The 20,693-nt window shown below is 38.7% G+C and overlaps 1 protein-coding gene and 1 long non-coding RNA gene across 2 annotated transcripts in view; one reads left to right on the forward strand and one right to left on the reverse strand.

Moving 5' to 3' along the window:
* Window positions 1-20,693, forward strand: part of CCDC34 (coiled-coil domain containing 34) — a 50,771-nt gene that overhangs the window by 19,717 nt on the left and 10,361 nt on the right. The window contains exon 3 of the mRNA XM_027115149.1: window positions 5,487-5,594. Coding sequence (XP_026970950.1) covers window positions 5,487-5,594 — 108 coding nt within the window. The remainder of the gene's footprint in view (window positions 1-5,486; window positions 5,595-20,693) is intronic.
* Window positions 5,693-10,603, reverse strand: LOC113624894 (uncharacterized). Its single transcript, XR_003434506.1, has 3 exons — window positions 8,345-10,603; window positions 6,370-6,506; window positions 5,693-5,899 (listed from the first exon to the last, which is right to left on the reverse strand). It is a non-coding gene; the product is annotated as an uncharacterized LOC113624894 (long non-coding RNA).

Consider the following 20,693-nt stretch of genomic DNA (forward strand, 5'->3'; position numbering starts at 1 on the left):
AGTCAGGATCCTGAAGACTCTGGAGTGTTGCCCCCTACTGGCAGGTGAAGCCAGATCCTGGGGTTAGTGCAGGACTACTGGCAGACAGAGCTGGGTCCTGGAGCCTGGCTTCAGGGCCCAGGGATACCAGAGCTTGTTTTAAATCTGGTGTTGGGGGGCTGGTTCCCGACACAGTTGGGTATGGGGTCCAGGGTGTTCCAAAGGTTACGTTAGCCTGCTAGTGGGCAGGGCCAGGGCCCAGGCGGTCCCAGGGTAGGGTCTGTCTGGCCTGCTGTTGCTGGACTCAGTGTGCGACCTGTGGTATTGTATTTTTCTTGCTTCTGGTCTGCCCCCTGGTGGATGAGGTGGTCCAGAGGCTTGTGCAGGCTTCCTGGTGGGAAGGGCTTGTGCCTGCCCACTCGTGGGTAGAGCTGGGTCTTGGCCCTCTGATGGGGAAAGCTGTGTTTAGGGCCTTGTCTGGAGGTGGCTGTTTGTTCAGGAAGTCTTTAGGCAGCCTGTCTGTTGGTAGGTGAGTCTGTGTCTCTGTTCAGTTAGTTTGGCTGGAGGCATCCCAGCACTGGCACCTACAGGGTTTTGGGTGGGTCCAGGTCTCGGTGATAGTGAGCCAAGATGGCAGCCTCCATCAGCTCACACAGCTGAATGCCCTCAAATGTGTCTGTCACCAGTGTCCATGTCCCCAGGGTGAGTCGCAGCCACTTCATGCATCCCTAGGAGACTCTCCAAGACCAGTAGGTAGGTCTGACCCAGGCTCCTATCAAATTACTGCTTTTGCCCTGGGTCCCAGTATGCATAATATTTTGTATGCACCCTTTAAGTTTGAAATCTCTTTTCCCCCAATTCTGTGGGGCTCCTGCAGTTAAGACCCGCTGACCTTCAAAGCCAAATGCTCTGGGGACTCGTATTCCCAGTGCTGGACCCCAGGGCTTGGGAGCCTTACCTGGGGCTCAGAACTCTCATTCCTGTGGGAGAGCCTTTGCAGTGTATTTATTCTCTACTTTGTGGGTTGCCCACCCTTGGGGGTAATGTGAGTCTGTCCCTCCTACCTGTCATTGTGGTTCCTTCTTTATGTCTTTAGTGGTAGAAGATCTTTTCTGGTAGGTTCCAGTCTTTTTCATTGATTGTTATTCTGTAGATAGTTGTGATTTTTTTGTTGTGCTTGTGAGAGGAGGTGAGCTCAGGGTCTCTCTCCTCCATCGTCTTGGCCACTCTCTTTGGTCATAGTCTTCACATTTTCAGAATTAGTGTGTTGTTGAGACCCCAGACTCTTACTTCTCTTACTTCAACCTCAAGTTTTAACATTACTAATTCCATTATTTAGTAACTTTCAAAATATTTGTTCACAGTGAGAAATCTACTTTGCTTCATGTCACATACAAATGCATACATATATGTAATGCCTGCTTACATATGTATCTGAAATATCTTAATTTTGTGCAGAACCTGGTAATATTCTATTCTATTCTATTTTTTCTTTTCTTTCTTTTTTTAAAGGCTAGTCATAACCCAGACATTGGTTTTAGACTCACAGTTTGGAAAACACTGATCTAGTGAATCAGTGGTATTGTGGAGCTCACTTTATGGTATTTAGCTTCATCTCTAGCCTCACTAGAAGTCACTTGTTACACTAAGAAAAGGAGGGTCACTTCAAGTCATTTTTAGAGTCATCATTACCATAAAGTTAATTAAATTACACTAAATTATAAGGAACCCTGGGCTTTGGAGTAACATGGAACTAGGCTCAAATTCTAGTCTTGCTGTTCTAAATCTGTGATCTTGGAAAAGTTACTTAACTTCTCTGAGCCTCAGTCTCTTCATCTATAAGCCACATGTTAGAGAGGCGGTAGTAGAGAGGTTAAAAGCATAAATTCTTGAGTCGTACATCCTGGATTCAAAACTGAGACCTTGGATCTTTAACCTCTCTGCCTGGATTATCAGTGAAAGTGGAGAATAACATTCACCTCATAGTGTTTTGGGGACTAAGTGAACAGCAGGATGTGGCCTAATATATAGGAAGCACTTAGTAAAAGTTAGTTGTTGTTACGTGTTAAAGGAGATGATAGTAACTACTAAAGATTTATTTTGAGAACAGATTAAAATAATGAATATAAAGTTCCTACCTCAATGATTAAGCAGGTAGCAGAGTGTAATTGAATGATTTAAACCTTTTCACATATTTAGTAGTTGGACATTTCTTATATCTATGTCATTACTCAACTCTGAAGCAGTTAAAATATTTTAGCATGAGTCTTAACCATATCAGTTATGCCAGGGATATCATAACATATGGGTAAACTACTCACTTTGGTATAAACTTACTTTGAGCTCTTGCGGTATTCACATTTTTTTCATGCCTTTCCCTTTGTTTTATTTTCTAAGTCATGTTTTCCTTATTTTCTGTCCTTATTTACTGTATTCTCTAACTTATTTATAAATCATATCATTAAAAGCACAGATTTTTAACCACAAGGAACAATTCATCTCAGATCCCTATTAAAACATGAGAGCCAGAGAGTAGCTTTGCCAAGGTTTTTTCAGTTAGTGGCAAAGCTGGGACTGGATCCTAGTTTTTTTGACTTCCAATTTAATAAGTGTTTTTTTCTACAATACCAAGATGCATTTTAGAAATAAAGAGGTCAGACTTAGTATTTAATTTTAAATTTACCCTGGCTTTCTTATATTCTTCCTTGAAATCTTGAAGGAAAATTTAAAGGTAATTGGGTCATTAAAAAGATCATCCCCCATCATAAATTTGATTTCAGCAACATTTAGATTTGTTTCAGATATCCCTGTAAGATTGAGTTAAAAATTATTTTAACTCATCAAAATTAGGCTTACAATTTTTTTTTACATTTGTAACTATGTTGAGGTGATAAAATGTGGTAAATATTGAACATTAGTATTGTGAAAAGCTACCATATTGGTTTTGTAGGGCATGTAAATTTTACTTAAATTTTTATTATTTAAAAAAATTCTTTAGCAGACTACCTTAAATTCTCTATGGCCTTTGGCTAATTTTAATTTTTAACATTTGCTTTAACATTTTAGTATTGTCTATTCTAAATTATAAAAATTATCTAATTTGTGAATAATTCAGGTGCTTTTTTTTTCCCACCATCATGCTTTGGCCTTTGATTCATTCATCAGCCCTTAATGAAGGAATAGGGCAGGATATAGAGTTGGTGGAACTCAGATATTGAGTTTTTCTAATTGTTACCTTTAGTGGTAAAACTTTCTTTGAAAGTCAGCAAAAGCTATTGAAATTAAAAATGCATGCTTAGGATCCTCTTTGGATTTTGGTTTTCTATAATCAAGTGTTTATGCTGTGGGAAGATATATAATTCTGTTGAAATTCAGTGGTGTACCAGAAGATGACATAGGGGCCTTGTGAGAGAAGACTCCAGCTGTGTCTGGAAGAGGCTGGCCTTAGTGGCAAAAAGATGGAGGCATTTAAGGTGGGAAATTCTGAGGGGAGCCAGCCTTGGAAGGGAGGGTTGTTTCTCAGAATGTGATGTATATTCTGAGGTTGCAAATCACTTGAACAGACATCCTGAGATTAAAGCACTGTTTGGGTCAGTGGTAGCATTTTCTAGGTACTTTTGACCCTTCCTTCATCTTTAACTCTTACGTCAGCATTAACTAAAATTTGTGAACCATAAAATAGGAATACAATGTCTGATTTTTTTTCTGACTTTTGAGTTTAATTATATGAAGAATTTTAAAGGGTACATAAATGTAACCAGTCCTATCTTTAGTTGTATATTTAACTTTCTTGACGATCAAATTTAGGACTATTTTGGAAAATGTGGTTGTCAAATCTATATCTAGTCTGTCATGCACATGCACATATTCCCCCTTGTTTCGTGACACTAGTCCAGACTTTTGTCCCCTTCCAACTTGTACTGTGGCAACCTCCTAGTCAGTCTCCCTCATGATAGTTCTGATCCCTTCAAATGCAGTTTTCATCATTAAGAGTTTTAAATCTTTTGCCATGTATTCCTGCTTCATAGTGTTTAATTTACTCTGCCTGTCTCAAAAGACCTTTTTCCATCTAGTTAGTACCACAGTCTGACTTTCTAGTCACCTCCCCTCCCCGTTCTAGTCAAGCCATCTCCTCACTGTTCCTCTCATGGTGCTCGTTTTTTAACTACCCTGAGCCATACTCTTCCTCCTCTCATCTTCCCTTCCCTTTTCTGAGCTCTTATTCTACACAGTATCTCACAATGCAGCACTTCATTATGTTGTGTATACGGAATTAGATTACATCAGAGACTTCTGGAATTTCATCCCTGCATCTCAGTTCTTGCTATCTTTATAGGAAGTGCTCCATTAAAAAAAAAAAAAAAGTATTAAGTGAATAATCAAGGGATAGCAGCTGCAGAGGTAATGAAGAGTTCTTTTAAAACCAAAATGGATATTTTACTTTGGGGGGATGGGGGGAGTATAGTGTTTAAAAGTTGGAAGACTCTGAATGAGTGAGGGAAGCTATTTCCGATGCAGCAGAATTCTAGGATGAGAGATCACGGAAGACAGGTATCCTTAGACCAGTTGTTCTCAAGTATACAAGATATGTTCTTGGTGTCAAGTTTTATCTTCATTTCATTTAACACACTGGAATTGTCTGAGAGTTGAAAAATTGTCTTTCTCACTGCCACCCATGCTGAGGTAGGTAGGTCTTCGGGAAAGGGAGGCATGGGGATGAGGTCCAGTGGAAGACATATAAAAGTATCCAATTTCTGGTCTCTAAGGAGAGAGAAGAATAACCAGTAATTATGGTAGTAGAGTCCTAGGAGTCTAGTTTGAACAGCATTCTCAACTAATGCAGTAATGTAACTGATGAGTGACAGAGTGGTGGCATTCAGCTTGTAGTTTTATTTGGCCATACTTTCCACATTCTTTCTCCTGAGGAAATGCCCAAACGTGTAGATTCGAGTGACAGCAAGGCAGTTAAATAATCTAGGATATGAATGTGGTTTTGTTTTACACTCCAGCAGCTATAAAATCAGCAAAGAAAAATCTGGATCCTTTTTTTCCCTACATTTCTTCTTTGCTGTAACTCTGAATTAAAAGTTTAATTTAGGGATTATTTAATTCCTACCCTTTATCTTCATCAAGAATCTAGAAGCTTTTTATAACTGTAAAAAAGTTGCAATTTTCTTGAGCTTCTGCCAGTAGTGTACAGTGATGCCAAAATTTATGTGTGGGAAAGTTGATTTCAATGAGGGTAATTTAGCTGAAGTTTAGTCTAAGAAACTAGTGTTTTGCTGCCAAGCAATTATTTGCATTTCTAGAAAATGACTTACACTTTTTACCAATGCCTTCCTTTCATCATAGACTAGTTGCTTAAGTTAGTTATTGTCACTAATGGTATATTTTCTATAAAGGAAACTATATTCTTGTTTAATGTGGTTAACCTGAGGCATTAAAAAAAATATGTGAGGTTGAGTACTTCTATTAAATGTTGCCTTTTGCTTGAATAAAATCCACAGGAATTAAATGAACAGCTAGAGAAAAAGAAAGAAGTGGAAGAACGTGAAAAGAGAAAGATAATTGCTGAAGAAAAGCACAAGGAATGGGTTCAGAAAAAGAATGAACAGGTAAGGAGAAAAAAGTGTGCACACATACTGACGTCTCCTTTGCAAAGTCTTCTTCCTGTTACTCCTTGTCATTACCTATGTTTTCTCATTTTCTCTTAGATTCTTTCTTCTCTAACCCGATTTTTTTTTTCTCCCCTCAGGGACATTTATCAAATCTTTTGCCCTTTGCTCTCTGCTTCTCTCCCTTCTCCCTCATGTGGCTTCCACTCGTATCTGACTGCAGGTAGTCATGAAGTTTGTATCTCCAGACCTGACCTCCCAGAGCCTTGGATTTTCATCTGTTAGGTTGGTAGGGACCTCTGGACCTGCAAATATAAAACAACCCATTTTTATCCATTCTCCTCTCATAGAACCATCATTCTGACTCCTTGATTTCTGATATTAGTACTACTATCATCTCAGTCACCTAGGCATAATCAGAATCCTTTTGTTTCTAATCATCCTCGCCTTTCCTTTACAGTCACCACTCTCCTGTTTGTGATCTCTTCCTGTCAGGTCTCAGCACATTTTTCAACTTATTTATTGTTTATTTCCCCATACTGAAATGTAAGCCCCATAAGGGCAGGGATTTCTGCCTCTTGTTCAGTTATCCAGCAGCTAGATCAGTACCTGATGCTTAAAAATGCCCCAAAATATGACTTCATCCTCTGTGTCCTTGCCAGACTAATCTTGCCAAAAAGTCAAGTGTCATCCCTCAGTTCAAAATATGTCTTTCATGATTCCCCACTGTCCTCTGAATAACATTTGAACTGTTCTAGCCTGGCTGGTTAAATACCTTCTACTCTCTGCTCTCCGAGCCACATCTCCTTCCAGCTGTGCTGCCCTTCATTCCATACTGTCAGCTTCTGACTGGCATCTTTGGGGAGCACACTCAGGATAAGCATGGCCCATCTTCTTGGAGTATTAGTGTTGCTGGAAAATTTTGAAAGGAAAAATGTTAGTTTTATGTTAAAGCAAGCATAGATATTTAATAGAGTAGAACATAAATTTTATATTATTTTTAAAATACACAGGAGATTTCAAAGAAATCTTGGGCTTTGGACTGTGCTCCCCCGCCCCTAGGAATATATGTTCATGAGAAGTTTTGAGAACACTTCTGTGTCTCATTTCCTTTTTTTTAATATGGTATCTCTTCAGTATGGGATCTCATCACATTTTTCACCCTACCTTTCATTATCCAACTCAAAGTATTTCCTACATGAATCATTCGCTGATCACATGCTGGAAATTCTTTTCTTCTGAGTCCTTGTTTAATTTATATCACTTTATACAAAATACAATGCAGTATATGATATACTTTGTTGCTAGTTGTATTATGCACATGTCTTTACTTCCCTTGTAAGTAAGTTTTTTCTTTTTTTAATAAATTTATTTTTGGCTGCGTTGGGTCTTCGTTGCTGCGTGCAGGCTTTTCTTTAGTTGTGGCTCACAGGGGCTACTCTTTGTTGTGGTGCACAGGCTTCTCATTGCAGTGGCTTCTCTTGTTGTGGAGCACAGGCTCTAGGCGTGCGGGCTTCAGTAGTTGCGGCTCACGGAATCTAGAGCGCAGGCTCAGTAGTTGTGGCCCACGGGCTTAGTTGCTCTGTGGCATATGGGATCTTCCCGGACCAGGGCTCAAACCCATGTCCCCTGCATTGGCAGGTGGATTCTCAACCACTGCACCACCAGGGAAGCCCCCCCTTGTAATTTTAAGACTCTTAAGGATAGGAGCTTTTTTGTTTTTTTGTTTTTTTTAAGTTATTTTTTATCCATTACAAGATCTAACTAACATAATGCTTTGTAATATAGTAAGCATTTGTTTTTGGAATAAATGAGTGAATGAATAAACGTATCATTTTCCTTTCAGTTTTAATACAGTCTTGTATTAGATCTCAAATTAGAAATGTAAAAAATATCTTGTCACTTTGTTTTCTGTTGTGTTTTTTTACACATTTAGAATGGTACTGCTTTTATTATTAATATCCAATTTTATGAATTCAGTCAAATGTTTAAGTTGTAAGACAAAAATTTTAAATTATTTCTAACTTCTGGGTCCTATTATTGAATGCAATGCCTAGTGGTATTAATAATAGTACCTAGTAAATAATTCCAGTAAATTGAAGATGACATAGCTTTCTTCATCCAAGTATTATAAGAAGGAAATTGGCTAGGCGTGTGTATGTTATAACCATAAATATATTTGTTCTTTACTTCAGAAGTAAATTATTTTTTTTTTAAGTTTGCTACATCCCATAATACAAGAAAGAGTTCTTTGTGAATAAATGCCAAAATCAAAATAAGCCTGTGTAACTACAACCAAGCTTTGAGTGATACTTTTTTGAAATATATAGCTAGAAAATAAAAGTTTTGCATGTACTGAATAGTATGCTCTCTCCTCTAAAAGCTTCTCTTATCTTCTGACTCCATTAAGCTCATTTTACCATACTAATCAAACATAGTTGTTGTTTGTCTAAGAATGTAGAGATGATATATTCTCTGTTTTAATTAGTGGCAGTAGATCTAATCCAATTATTTGAGAAAAATTATTTCTTTCTTTTGAAGGGAAGTGGCTTGCCCTGACATAAATCACTAATTATCGAAAGCAAGATTCCATAAGGTTGAGAAGAGTTTAAAAATGAACCTTGAAAAATTTACTTATTCTGCAGAATTCCTGTGCATACTAAGGAATAATTGATCACTCTTGTTTTTTTTTTGTTGTTTTTTGCCTTAAGAACTATCAGATTTCTTATTTCAGTCTTGGTTATACTTACCTCTATTTGTAAAGACTGCTTTTCTGGTTCTTCTCTTCCTGTCTGGCATCTAGCTTTTTTCTCCTCTGTTTACATTTCATGGTGTGTGGTCCTCTGCTGCTTCCAGCTTCATTCACATTTTAGATATATCTGTGGCATTATTTTCTCTAAGTTATTTTCACTGTGTTCTACCAAAAAATCAGACAAAAAGAATTTATGTATCCATTAGCAAAGCTAATTTCTTATATTGTGCTATAAATCGTTAAATCCTTTTCAAATAAATGGCTTATCTCATCTGGTACTCTGACATTTGTGTTGCCATGCTAATTCATTTTTTAGATTTGTTTTTTTACAGTGTATTACCACATATCTTGCAAAAGGGCATTTGCCTTCATTGTTTGAGAATTAAAAATAAATTTATTTTTAAACAGTTTTTTTAAACCATGGAACTGCTTTTTTAATGTAAAAAATTAATTCCAATCAGCAAAGTGTATGATTGATAACACTGTCATCAGTGCATCATTCATGCATTCAACACGTTTATTATGTGCCAGATAGTATTGAAGGAACCAAAATAGAAATGCAGAAACTTTGAGTAGTCAGTTGGTTTGTTAGTTTCCTTTAGTTTGAAGAAACAAAGGTTCTCTCAGGGCACCATCTAAAAAAAAAAAAAGATTTATTGTTATTCTCTGTGTGGTACAGCACTGCAGTGCCAGAAAATCTGAAGCCACTTAGTGGCTGGCTGCTCTCTCTCTGTACTTCTCTCTGAATGTCTGCTCTGGTCTCCTTTTGCTAACTAAAGGCATTCTATCCTCTCTTCTGTAGTTTAAATGCTGCAGAGGGCCTGTCTGTCTGATGTTTTAAAATCAACTTCATTGAGCAATAATTTACATACAGTAAAACACACCCATTTTAAGTTTCATGAGGTTTGACAAGCTTATGTACCTGTGAAACCGGCATTACAGTCAAGGTAGAGAACATTTCCTTCACTCCAGATAGTTCCCTTGTGCTCCCTTGCATTCAGCCCCTGCTTCCCACCAACTAACCCCAGCTCCAAGGAAGGATAAGTCTGCTTTCTGTTCCTGTAGATTAGATTTGCCTTTTCTAGTATTTCCTATAGGTAGAATCATTCAATATATATTCCTTTGTGTCAGGCTTCTTCTGTTTTTAAAAATTGCCGATATTTCAGGTATTAAGATTGTTCCTTTTTATTGCTGAGTGATATTCTATTCTGTGGAATACCACAAGTTGTCTAACCATTCACTAGTTGATGGATAATTGGGTTGTTTCCAGTTTTGGGATATTATGAATAAAATTCTGTGACCACTTACGTACAAGTCTTTTTGTGGATACTTGTTTTCATTGCTCTTGGGTAAATGCCTAGGAACTGAATTGCTGGGTTGTATGGTAAGTGTGTGTTTAACTTTAAAAGATAGTTCAGCAATTTCTTATAAAGTGCTTGTGCCACTTCTACATTCCTACCACTATTGTCTGAAAGTTCCAAGTGCACCACATCCTTGCCAGATTCTCAGTCTTTTTAACGTTGTCATTCTATTAAGTGTGTAGTAGTTTATCATTGTTGTTTTAATTTCCATTTTCCTGAGATCTAATGGTATTTACCATCTTTTCATAAGCTTATTCTCTGTGTCTGCTAGGGCTGTTGTGACAAAATATTGAATACCACAGATTGAGTGGCTTAAACAACAGAAATTTATTTTCTTACAGTTCTGTAGGCTGACAGTCCAAAATGAAGGTGTCTGGAAGGTTTGGTTTCTCTTGCAGCCTCTCTCTTTGGATTGCAGATGACTGCCTTCTCTCCATACCCTCACATGGCCTTTTCTGTGTACATGCCCATCCCTGATGTCTCCTCTTCCTCTTGTAAGGACACCAGTCCTTTTGGATTAGGGCCCCACCTTTACGAACTTGATTACCTCTTTAAAAGTCCTGTCTCAAAACACAGTTACAGGCTGGGGGATCAAGATGGTGGAGGAGTAGGACAGGGAGCTCACCTACTCCCACAAAAACATTCAAAACACATCTGCAAGTGGAATGATTCACATAGAATATCTACTGAATGCCAGCAGCAGACCTCAAACTTCTGAAAGGACAAGAAAACCTCCAAGTAACTGGGTAGGACAAAAGGAAATAGAAAGGAATGGGGACGGGCCTGCACCACAGGGAGGGAGCTGTGAAGGAGAAAAGGTTCCCGCACCCTGGGAGTCCCTTCACTGGTGGGGGATCAGCCTGGATGGAGGCGGAGCTTCGGAGCCTAGGAGGAGAGCACAGCAACCACTTTGCAGAAGGCAAAATGGAGAGTAACCTGCACAGAAGGTCGGCACCACCACCTTGCATTTTCCAGCCTGAGATGCTCCTCTGTTGATGCGGGTGGGGACTGGGTGCTGAAGCTCAGGCCTCAGAGTTCAGACCCAGGGAAAGGACCAGGGTTGGTTGTTCAGAGACAGTCTGCAGAGGCTAGCTTGTGGCAACTGAGGGTGTACTCAGAAGAAGCTGGTGCCTGCCAGAAAAGCAAGGTGCCACTGTTAGGGGCACATGAGGAGAGGGACAGGACCACCGTAAGAGCTTCTTTCCCTGTAAGTGCTCCCAGGCAACGGGACACTGCCTACAGAAGCTCTGGGTGTGGGCTCAAGTCACCACTGCAATCATGGGCTCCATAGGCAGGCACGGGCCACCACTGCGAGATCCACAAGAAGTTGCCAAGCGCTGCCCACACTGTCTGGGGAGTGCACAAGGGCTGCTGCACCTGCACACCCCATATCAAGGGGATAACAGCCAGCCCATGCTGAGGAAAGAGACAGCAAGCATGCAAACTAAAAGCAGCCCCTTGATTCTGGAAAAGATGGTGGAGTAGAAGGCCTTGAGCTCACCTCCTCTCATGAAAATACTATAATCACAACAAACTGCTGAACAACTATCAACAAAGAAGACTGGAACCTACCAAAAAAGATAGTTTACATTCAAAGACAAAGAAGAAGCCACAATGAGATGGTAGGAGGGCGCTTTCACAACATAATCAAATCCCATACCCGCCAGGTGGGCGACCCACAGACTGGAAAATAATTATATCACAGAGGTTCTCCCACAAGAGTGAAAGTCCTGAGCCCCACTTCAGGCTCCCCAGGCTGAGGGTCTGGCATCAGGAGGAGGAATCCCAGAGCACTTGGCTTTGAAGACCAGTGGGGCTTGAGTGCAGGAGCTCCACAGGACTGGGGGAAACAGAGACTCCACTCTTGGAGGGCACACACAAGGTTTCATGTACACTGCGACCCAGCACAAAGAAGTAATTCCATAGGAGCTTGGGCTGGACCTACCTATGAGTCTTGGAGGGTCTCATGGGGAGGTTGAGATTGGCTCTGGATCACTATGTGGGGGGGCAAGGACACTGGTGGCAGAAGCCCCAGAGAATATTGATTGGCTTGAGCTCTCCCAGAGGTTGCCATTTTGGCATCAAGACCTGGCCCTACCCAGCAGCCTAGAGGCTCCAGTGTGTGAATGCCTTAGGCCAAACAACCAGCAAGATAGGAACACAGCCCCACCCATCAGCAGACAGGCTGCCTAAAGCCATACTGAGCTTACCAGCCACCTCTAAACACACCCTTTGACATGGTCTGCCCACCAGAGGGACAAGACCCAGCTCCACACACCAGTGGGTAGGGACCAGTCCCACCAGGAAGCCTGCACAAGCCTCAGGACCAAACTCACCTACCAGAGGGCAGACACCAGAAGCAAGAGCTATGATCCTGCAGCCAGTGGAAAGAAGACCACAAACACAGAAAGCTAGACAAAATGAGATGGCAGAGAAATATGTTCCAGACGAAGGAACAAGATAAAAACCCACAAGAACAACTGAATCAAGTGGAGATAGGCAAACTACCTGAAAAAGAATTTAGAGTAATGATAGTAAAGATGATCCAAAATTTCTGAAAAGAATGGAGGCACAGATTGAGAAGATACAAATGATGTTTAACAAAGAGAAGATCTAAAGAATAAACAAACAGATGAACAATACAATAACTGGAATGAAAAATACACTAGAAGGAAGCAAAAGCACAAGAATTGAGGCAGAAGAATGAATAAGTGAGCTGGAAGACAGAATGTTGGAAATCACTGCTGCAGAACAGAATGAAGAAAAAAGAATGAAAAGAAATGAGGACAGTCTTGGAGACCTCTGTGACAACATTAAATGCACCAATATTAGCACTGTAGGGGTCCCAGAAGGAGAAGAGAGAAAAAGCCTGAGAAAATATTTGAAGAGATTATAGCTGAAAACGTCCTTAACATTAGAAAGGAAACCCTCAAGTCTGGGAAGCACAGAGAGTCCCATACAAGATAAACCTAAGGAGGAACAAGATGAGACACATACTAATCAAACTGATGAAAATTAAATAGAAACAATTAAAAACAACAGGGAAGAGAAACAAATAACATACAAGGGAATCCCCATAAGGTATCTGCTGATTTTTCAGCAGAAAATCTGCAGGCCAGAAGGGAGTGGATGATATATTTAAAGTGACGAAAGGGACAAACCTACTACCAAGAATACTCTACCCAGCAGACTCGCATTCAAATTTGACAGAGAAATCAAAAGCTTTATGGACAAACAAAACTTAAGAGAATTCAGCACCACCAAACCAGCTTTGAAACAAGTGCTAAAGGAATTTCTCTAGGCAGAAAAGACCACAACTAGAATCAAGAAAATTATGAATGGGAAAGCTCACCAGTTAAGACAAACATAAAGCAAAGGTAGGAAATCATCCACACACAAATATGGTAGTAAAACCAGCAGTCGTGAGAAGAGAGTACAAATGCAGGATATTGATAATGCATTGGAAATTAAGAGACCAGCAAGTTAAAACAGTCTTGTACATATATAGACTGCTAGGTCAAAACCTTTTGGGAACCACAAACCAAAATTCTACAATAGATACACACACAAAAAAGAAGAAGCAACCCAATCACAACGCTAAAAGATAGACATCAAATCACAAGAGAAGGGCTTCCCTGGTGGCACAGTGGTTCGGAGTCCGCCTGCCGATGCAGGGTACACGGGTTCGTGCCCTGGTCCGGGAGGATCCCACATGCTGGGGAGCGGCTGGGCCCGTGGGTCACGGCCACTGAGCCTGCATGTCCAGAGCCTGTGCTCTGCGGTGGGAGAGGCCACGGTAGTGAGAGGCCCGTGTACCGCAAAGGGGGAAAAAAATCACAAGAGAAGAGGAAGGGAAGAAAAAAGGCCTACAAAAACAAATCCTAGTTAACAAAATGGCAGTAAGAACAGACATATCGATAATTACCTTAAATGTAAATGGATTAAATGCTCCAACCAAAAGACACAGGCTGAATGTATACAAAAACAAGACCCATATATATGCTGTCTACAAGAGACCCACTTTAGCCCTAGGGACACATACAGAGGGAATGTGAGGGGACGGAAAAAGGTATCCCATGCAAATGGAAATCAGAAGAAAGCTGGAGTAGCAAAACTCACATCACACAAAATAGACTTTAAAATAAAGACTGTTACAAGAGACAAAGAAGGACACTACATAACGATCATGAGATCAATCCACGAAGAAGATATAACAATTACAAATATATGTGCACCCAACATTGGAGCACCTCAATATACAAGGCAAATGCTAACAGCCATAAAAAAAAGAAATTGACACTAACACAATAATAGTGGGGGACTTTAACACCCCAGTCCCATCACTGGACAGATCATCCAGACAGAAAATCAACAAGGAAACACAGGTCTTGAATGACATACTAGACCCTATGGACTTAATTGGTATTTATTACAACATTCCTTTGATTGTTCTCAAGTGCATATGGAACATTCTCCAGGATAGATCACATCTTGGGCCACAAATCAACCCTCAGTAAATTTAAGAAAATTGAAATCATATCAAGAATATTTTCTAACCACAACACTATGAGATTAGAAATCAATTACAGGAAATAAAAACCGTAAAAAACACAAACACATGGAGGCTAAATAATATGTTACAAAACAACCATGGATCACTGAAGAAATCAAAGAGGAAATTTAAAAATACCTAGAGACAAAAAAAAAAAATTAATTAAAAAAAAATAAATAAAAATATCTAGAGACAAATGACAATGAAAACACGATGATCCAAAACCTATGGGGTGCAGCAAAAGCAGTTCTATGAGGGAAGTTCATAGCAATACAGTCTTAACTCAGGAAACAAGAAAATCTCAAAAAAACAACCTAACCTTACATGTAAAGGAACTAGAGAAAGAAGAACAAACAAAACCGAAAGTTAGTAGAAGGAAAGAAATCATAAAGATCAGAGCAGAAATAAATGAAATAGAGATGAAGAAAACAGTAGTAAAGATAAATGAAACTAAAAGCTGATTCTTTGAGAAGATAAACAAAATTGATAAACCATTAGCCAGATTCATCAAGAAAAGTGAGGACTCAAATCAATAAAATTAGAAATGAAAACGAGAAGTTACAACTGACACCACAGAAATACAAAAGACCATAAGAGACTATTACAAAAAACTATATGCCAATAAAATGGACAACCTGGAAAAATAGACTAATTCTTAGAAAGGTACAAGCTTCCAAGACTGAACCAGGAAGAAATAGAAGATATGAATAGACCTATCACAAGTACTGAAATTGAAACTGATTAAAAAGCTTCCAGCTAACAAAAATGCAGGACCAGATAGCTTCACAGGCGAATTCTATCAAACATGTAGAAAAGAGTTAACACCTATCCTTCTGAAACTATTCCAAAAATTGCAGAGGAAGGAACACTCCCAAACTTTCTATGTGGCCACCATGACCCTGATACCAAAACCAGACAAAGATACCACAAAAAGAGAAAATTACCGGCCAGTATCACTGATGAACATAGACGGAAAAATCCTCAACGAAATACTAGCAACCTGAATCCATCATACACCATGATCAAGTGGGATTTATCCCAGGGATGCAAGGATTCTACAATATCCACAAATCAATCAGTGTTATACACCATGTTAACAAACTGAAGACTAAAAACCATATGATCATCTCAATAGATGCAGAAAAAGCTTTTGACAAAATTCAACACCCATTTATGATAAAAATTCTCCAGAAGTAGGCATAAAGGGAACTTACCTCTACATAGTAAAGGCCTTATACGACAAGTCCACAGCTAACATTCTCAACAGTAAAGAGCTGAAAGCATTCTGTCTGAGATAGGAACAAGACAAGGATGTCCACTGTCACCACTTTTATTCAGCATAGTTTTGGAAGTCCTAGCCACAGCAATCAGAGAAGAAAAAGAAATAAGAGGAATGCAAATTGAAAAAGAAGTAAAACTGTCACTGTTTGCAGCAACATGATATTATACATAGAAAAGATGCTACCAGAAAACTACTAGAGCTCATCAGTGAATTCAGTAAATGTACAGGATGCAAAATTAATACACCAAAATCTTGCATTCCTATACACTAACAACTAAAGATCAGAAGGAGAAATCAAGGAAACAATCCCATTTACCATCGCATCAAAAAGGATAAAATACATAGGAGTAAACCTACCTGAGGAGACAAAAGACCCGTATTCTGAAAACTATAAGACGTGATGAAGGAAATCAAAGGTGACACAAAGATGATGTGGAAAGGTATTGTTTTGGATTGGAAGAATCAATATTGTCAAAATGACTATGCTACCCAAGGCAACTACAGACTCAGTGGAGTCCCTGTCAAATTACCAATGACATTTTTCACAGAAGCAGAACAAAGATTTTTAAAATTTATATGGAAGCACAAAAGACTCTGAATAGCGAAAGCAATTCTGAGAAAGAAAAACGGAGCTAGAGGAATCAGGTTACCTGACTTCAGACTATATACTGTAAAGCTACAGTAATCAAAACAGTATGGTACTTGCACAAAAACAGAAATACAGATCAATGGAACAGGAGAGAAAGCCCAGAAATAAACCCACCCACCTATGGTCAATTAATCTATGACAAAGCAGGCAAGAATATACAAAGGAGAAAAGACAGTGTCTTCAAAAGTGGTGCTGAGAAAACTGGATAGCTACATGTAAAAGAATGAAATTAGACATTTCATAAACACTATACATAAAAATAAACTCAAAATGGATCAAAGACCTAAATGTAAGGCTACACACTATAAAAGTCTTAGAGGAAAACATAGGCACAATACTCCTTGATGTAAATCGCAGCAAGATATTTTTTGATACACCTCCTAGACTAATGAAAATAAAAACAAATATAAGCAAATAGGACCTAATGAAACTTAAAAGCTTCTACACAGCAAAGGAAACCGTAAACAAAATAAAAAGACAACCCACAGAATGGGAGAAAATATTTGCAAACGAAGCAACTGAAACGGGATTAATCTCCAAAATATACAAACAACTCATGCAGCTCTATATCAAATAAACAACCCAATCAAAAAGTAGGTAGAAGGCAGACTCTGGGAGGGCTCACACCAAGGAGTACTTGCCAGAACTTCTGCTTCCAGTGTCCTTGTCCCCACAGTGAGCCACAGCCACACCATGCCTCTGCAGGAGACCCTTCAACACTAGCAGGTATTGTAAGATTCAGGCTGCTAATGTTGGCATATGCGCATTTAGCCTTAAAGAGATTAAGTTGAGAAGCAAGAAGAACTACAGTCCTGCAGCCTGTGGAACAAAAACCACATTCACAGAAACATAGACAAGATGAAAAGGCAGAGGGCTATGTACCAGATGAAGGAACAAGGTAAAACCTCAGAAAAACAACTAAATGAAGTGGAGATAGGCAACCTTCCAGAAAAAGAATTCCGAATAATAATAGTGAAGATGATCCAGGACCTCGGAAAAAGAACGGAGGCAAAGATCGAGAAGATGCAAGAAATGTTTAACAAAGACCTAAAAGAATTACAGAACAAACAAACAGAGATGAACAATACAATAACGGAAATGAAAACTACACTAGAAGGAATCAATAGTAGAATAACTGAGGCAGAAGAACGGATAAGTGACCTAGAAGACAAAATGGTGGAATTCACTGCTGTGGAACAGAATAAAAAAAAAAAGGATGAAAAGAAATGAAGACAGCCTAAGAGACCTCTGGGACAACATTAAACGCAGCAACATTCGCATAATAGGGGTCCCAGAAGAAGTGAGAAAGGACCAGAGGAAATATTTGAGGAGATTATATTCAAAAACTTCCCTAACATGGGAAAGGAAATAGCCACCCAAGTCCAGGAAGCACAGTGAGTCCCATACAGGATAAACCCAAGGAGAAACACACCGAGACACATACTAATCAAATTGGCCAAAATTAAAGACAAAGAAAAATTATTGAAAGCAGCAAGGGAAAAACGACAAATAACATACAAGGGAACTCCCATGAGGTTAACAGCTGATTTCTCAGGAGAAACTCTACAAGCCAGAAGGGAGTGGCATGATATACTTAAAGTGATGAAAGGGAAGAACCTACAACTAGGATTACTCTACCTGGCAAGGATCTCATTCAGATTCAATGGAGAAATCAAAAGCTTTACAGACAAGCAAAAGCTAAGAGAATTCAGCACCACAAAACCAGCTCTACAACAAATGCTAAAGGAAGTTCTCTAAGTGGGAAACACAAGAGAAGAAAAGGACCTACAAAAACAAACCCAAAACAATATAAGAAAATGGTCATGGAACATACCTATCAATAATTACCTTAATCGTGAATGGATTCAGTGCTCCAAGCAAAAGACACAGGCTTGCCAAATGGGTACAAAACCAAGACCCATATATATGCTGTCTAACAGAGACGCACTTCAGACCTAGGGACACATATAGACTGAAAGTGAGGGGTTGGAAAAAGATATTCCATGCAAATAGATATCAAAAGAAAGCTGGAGTAGCAGTACTCATATCAGATAAAATATACTTTAAAATAAAAAATCTTACAAGAGACAACCGAAGGACACTACGTAATGATCAAGGGATCAACCCAAGAAGAAGATATAACAGTTATAAATATATATGCACACAACATAGGAGCACCTCAATACATAAGGCAACTGCTAACTGCTATAAAAAAGGAAATCGACAGTAACACAATAATAGTGGGGGACTTTAACAACTCACTTACACCAATGGACAGATCATCCAAAATGAAAATAAATAAAGTAACAGAAGCATTAAATGACACAATAGACCAGATAGATTTAGTTGATATTTATAGGACATTCCATCCAAAAACATCAGACTACACTTTTTTCTCAAGTGTTCATGGAACATTCTCCAGGATAGATCACATCTTGGGTCACAAATCAAGCCTCAGTAAATTTAAGAAAATTGAAACCATATCAAGCATCTTTTCTGACCACAATACTATGAGATTAGAAATGAATCACAGGGGGAAAACACGTAAAAAACACAAACACATGGAGGCTAAACAATGCGTTACTAAATAACCAAGAGATCACTGAAGAAATGAAACAGGAAATAAAAAAATACCTAGAGACAAATGACAATGAAAACATGATGATCCAAAACCTATGGGATGCAGCAAAGGCAGTTCTAAGAGGGAAGTTTATAGCTATACAAGCCTACCTCAAGAAACAAGAAAATTCTCAAACAATATAACCTTATACCTAAAGGAACTAGAGAAAGAAGAGCAAACAAAATGCAAAGTGAGCAGAATGAAAGATATCATAAAGATCAGAGCAGAAATAAATGAAATAGAAACAGAGAAAACAGTAGCAAAGATCAATAAAACTAAAAGCTGGTTCTTTGAGAAGATAAATAAAATTGATAAACCATTAGCCAGACTTGTCAAGAAAAAGAGGGAGAGGACTCAAATCAATAAAATTAGAAATGAAAAAGGAGAAGTTACAACAGACACTGCAGAAAAACAAAGCATTCTAAGAGACTACTACAAGCAACTCTATGCCAATAAAATGGACAACCTGGAAGAAATGGACAAATTCTTAGAAAGGTATAACCTTCCAAGACTGAACCAGGAAGTAATAGAAAATATGAACAGACCAATCACAAGTAATGAAATTGAAACTGTGATTAAAAATCTTCCAACAAACAAAAGTCCAGGACCAGATGGCTTCACAGGTGAATTCTTTGAAACATTTAGAGAAGAGCTAACCCCCATCCTTCTCAAACTCTTCCAAAAAATTTCAGAGGAAAGAACACTCCCAAACTCATTCTATGAGGCCATCATCACCCTGATGCCAAAACCAGACAAAGATACTACAAAAAAGAAAGTTACAGACCAATATCACTGATGAATATAGATGCAAAAATCTTAAACAACAAACTAGCAAACAGAATCCAACAACACATTAAAAGGATCATACATCATGATCAAGTGGGATTTATCCCAGGGATGCAGGGATTCTTCAATGTACACAAATCAATCAATGTGATACAGCATATTAACAAATTGAAGAATAGAAACCATATGATCATCTCAATAGATGCAGGAAAAGCTTTTGACAAAATTCAACACCTATTTATGATAAAAACTCTCCAGAAAGTGGGCATAGAGGGAACCTACCTCAAAATAATAAAGGCCATATATGACAAACCTACAGCAAACATCATTCTCAATGGTGAAAAATTGAAAGAATTTCCTCTAAGATCAGGAACAAGACAAGGATGTCCACTCTCACCACTGTTATTCAACATAGTTTTGGAAGTCCTAGCCACGGCAATCAGAGAAGAAAATGAAATATAAAGAATACAAATTGGAAGTGTAGAAGTAAAACTGTCACTGTTTGCAGATGACATGATACTACACATAGAGAATCCTAAAGATGCCACCAGAAAACTACTAGAGCTAATCAATGAATTTGGAAAAGTAGCAGGATACAAAATTAATGCACAGAAATCTCTTGCATTCCTATACACTAATGATGAAAAATCTGAAACAGAAATTAAGGAAACACTTCCATTTACCATTGCAACAAAAAGAATAAAATACCTAGGAATAAACCTACCTAGGGAGACCAAAGAGCTGTATGCAGAAAAGTATAAGACACTGATCAAAGAAATTAAAGATGATACCAACAGATGGAGAGATATACCATGTTCTTGGATTGAAAGTATCAATATTGTGAAAATGACTATACTACCCAAAGCAATCTACAGATGCAATGCAATCCCTATCAAATTAGCGATGGCATTTTTTAAGGAACTAGAACAAAAAATCTTAAAATTTGTATGGAGACACAAAAGACCCCGAATAGCCAAAGCAGTCTTGAGGGGAAGAAAACGGAACTGGAGGAATCAGGCTCCCTGACTTCAGACTATACTACAAAGGTACAGTAATGTACCTTTGTACTACAGACAATATGGTACTGGCACAAAAAC

This window comes from Aethalodelphis obliquidens, unplaced genomic scaffold, assembly GCF_003676395.1.
Source record: "Aethalodelphis obliquidens isolate GAN/ISIS:26980383/991018 unplaced genomic scaffold, ASM367639v1 scaffold14, whole genome shotgun sequence".
Lineage (NCBI taxonomy): Eukaryota > Metazoa > Chordata > Mammalia > Artiodactyla > Delphinidae > Aethalodelphis > Aethalodelphis obliquidens.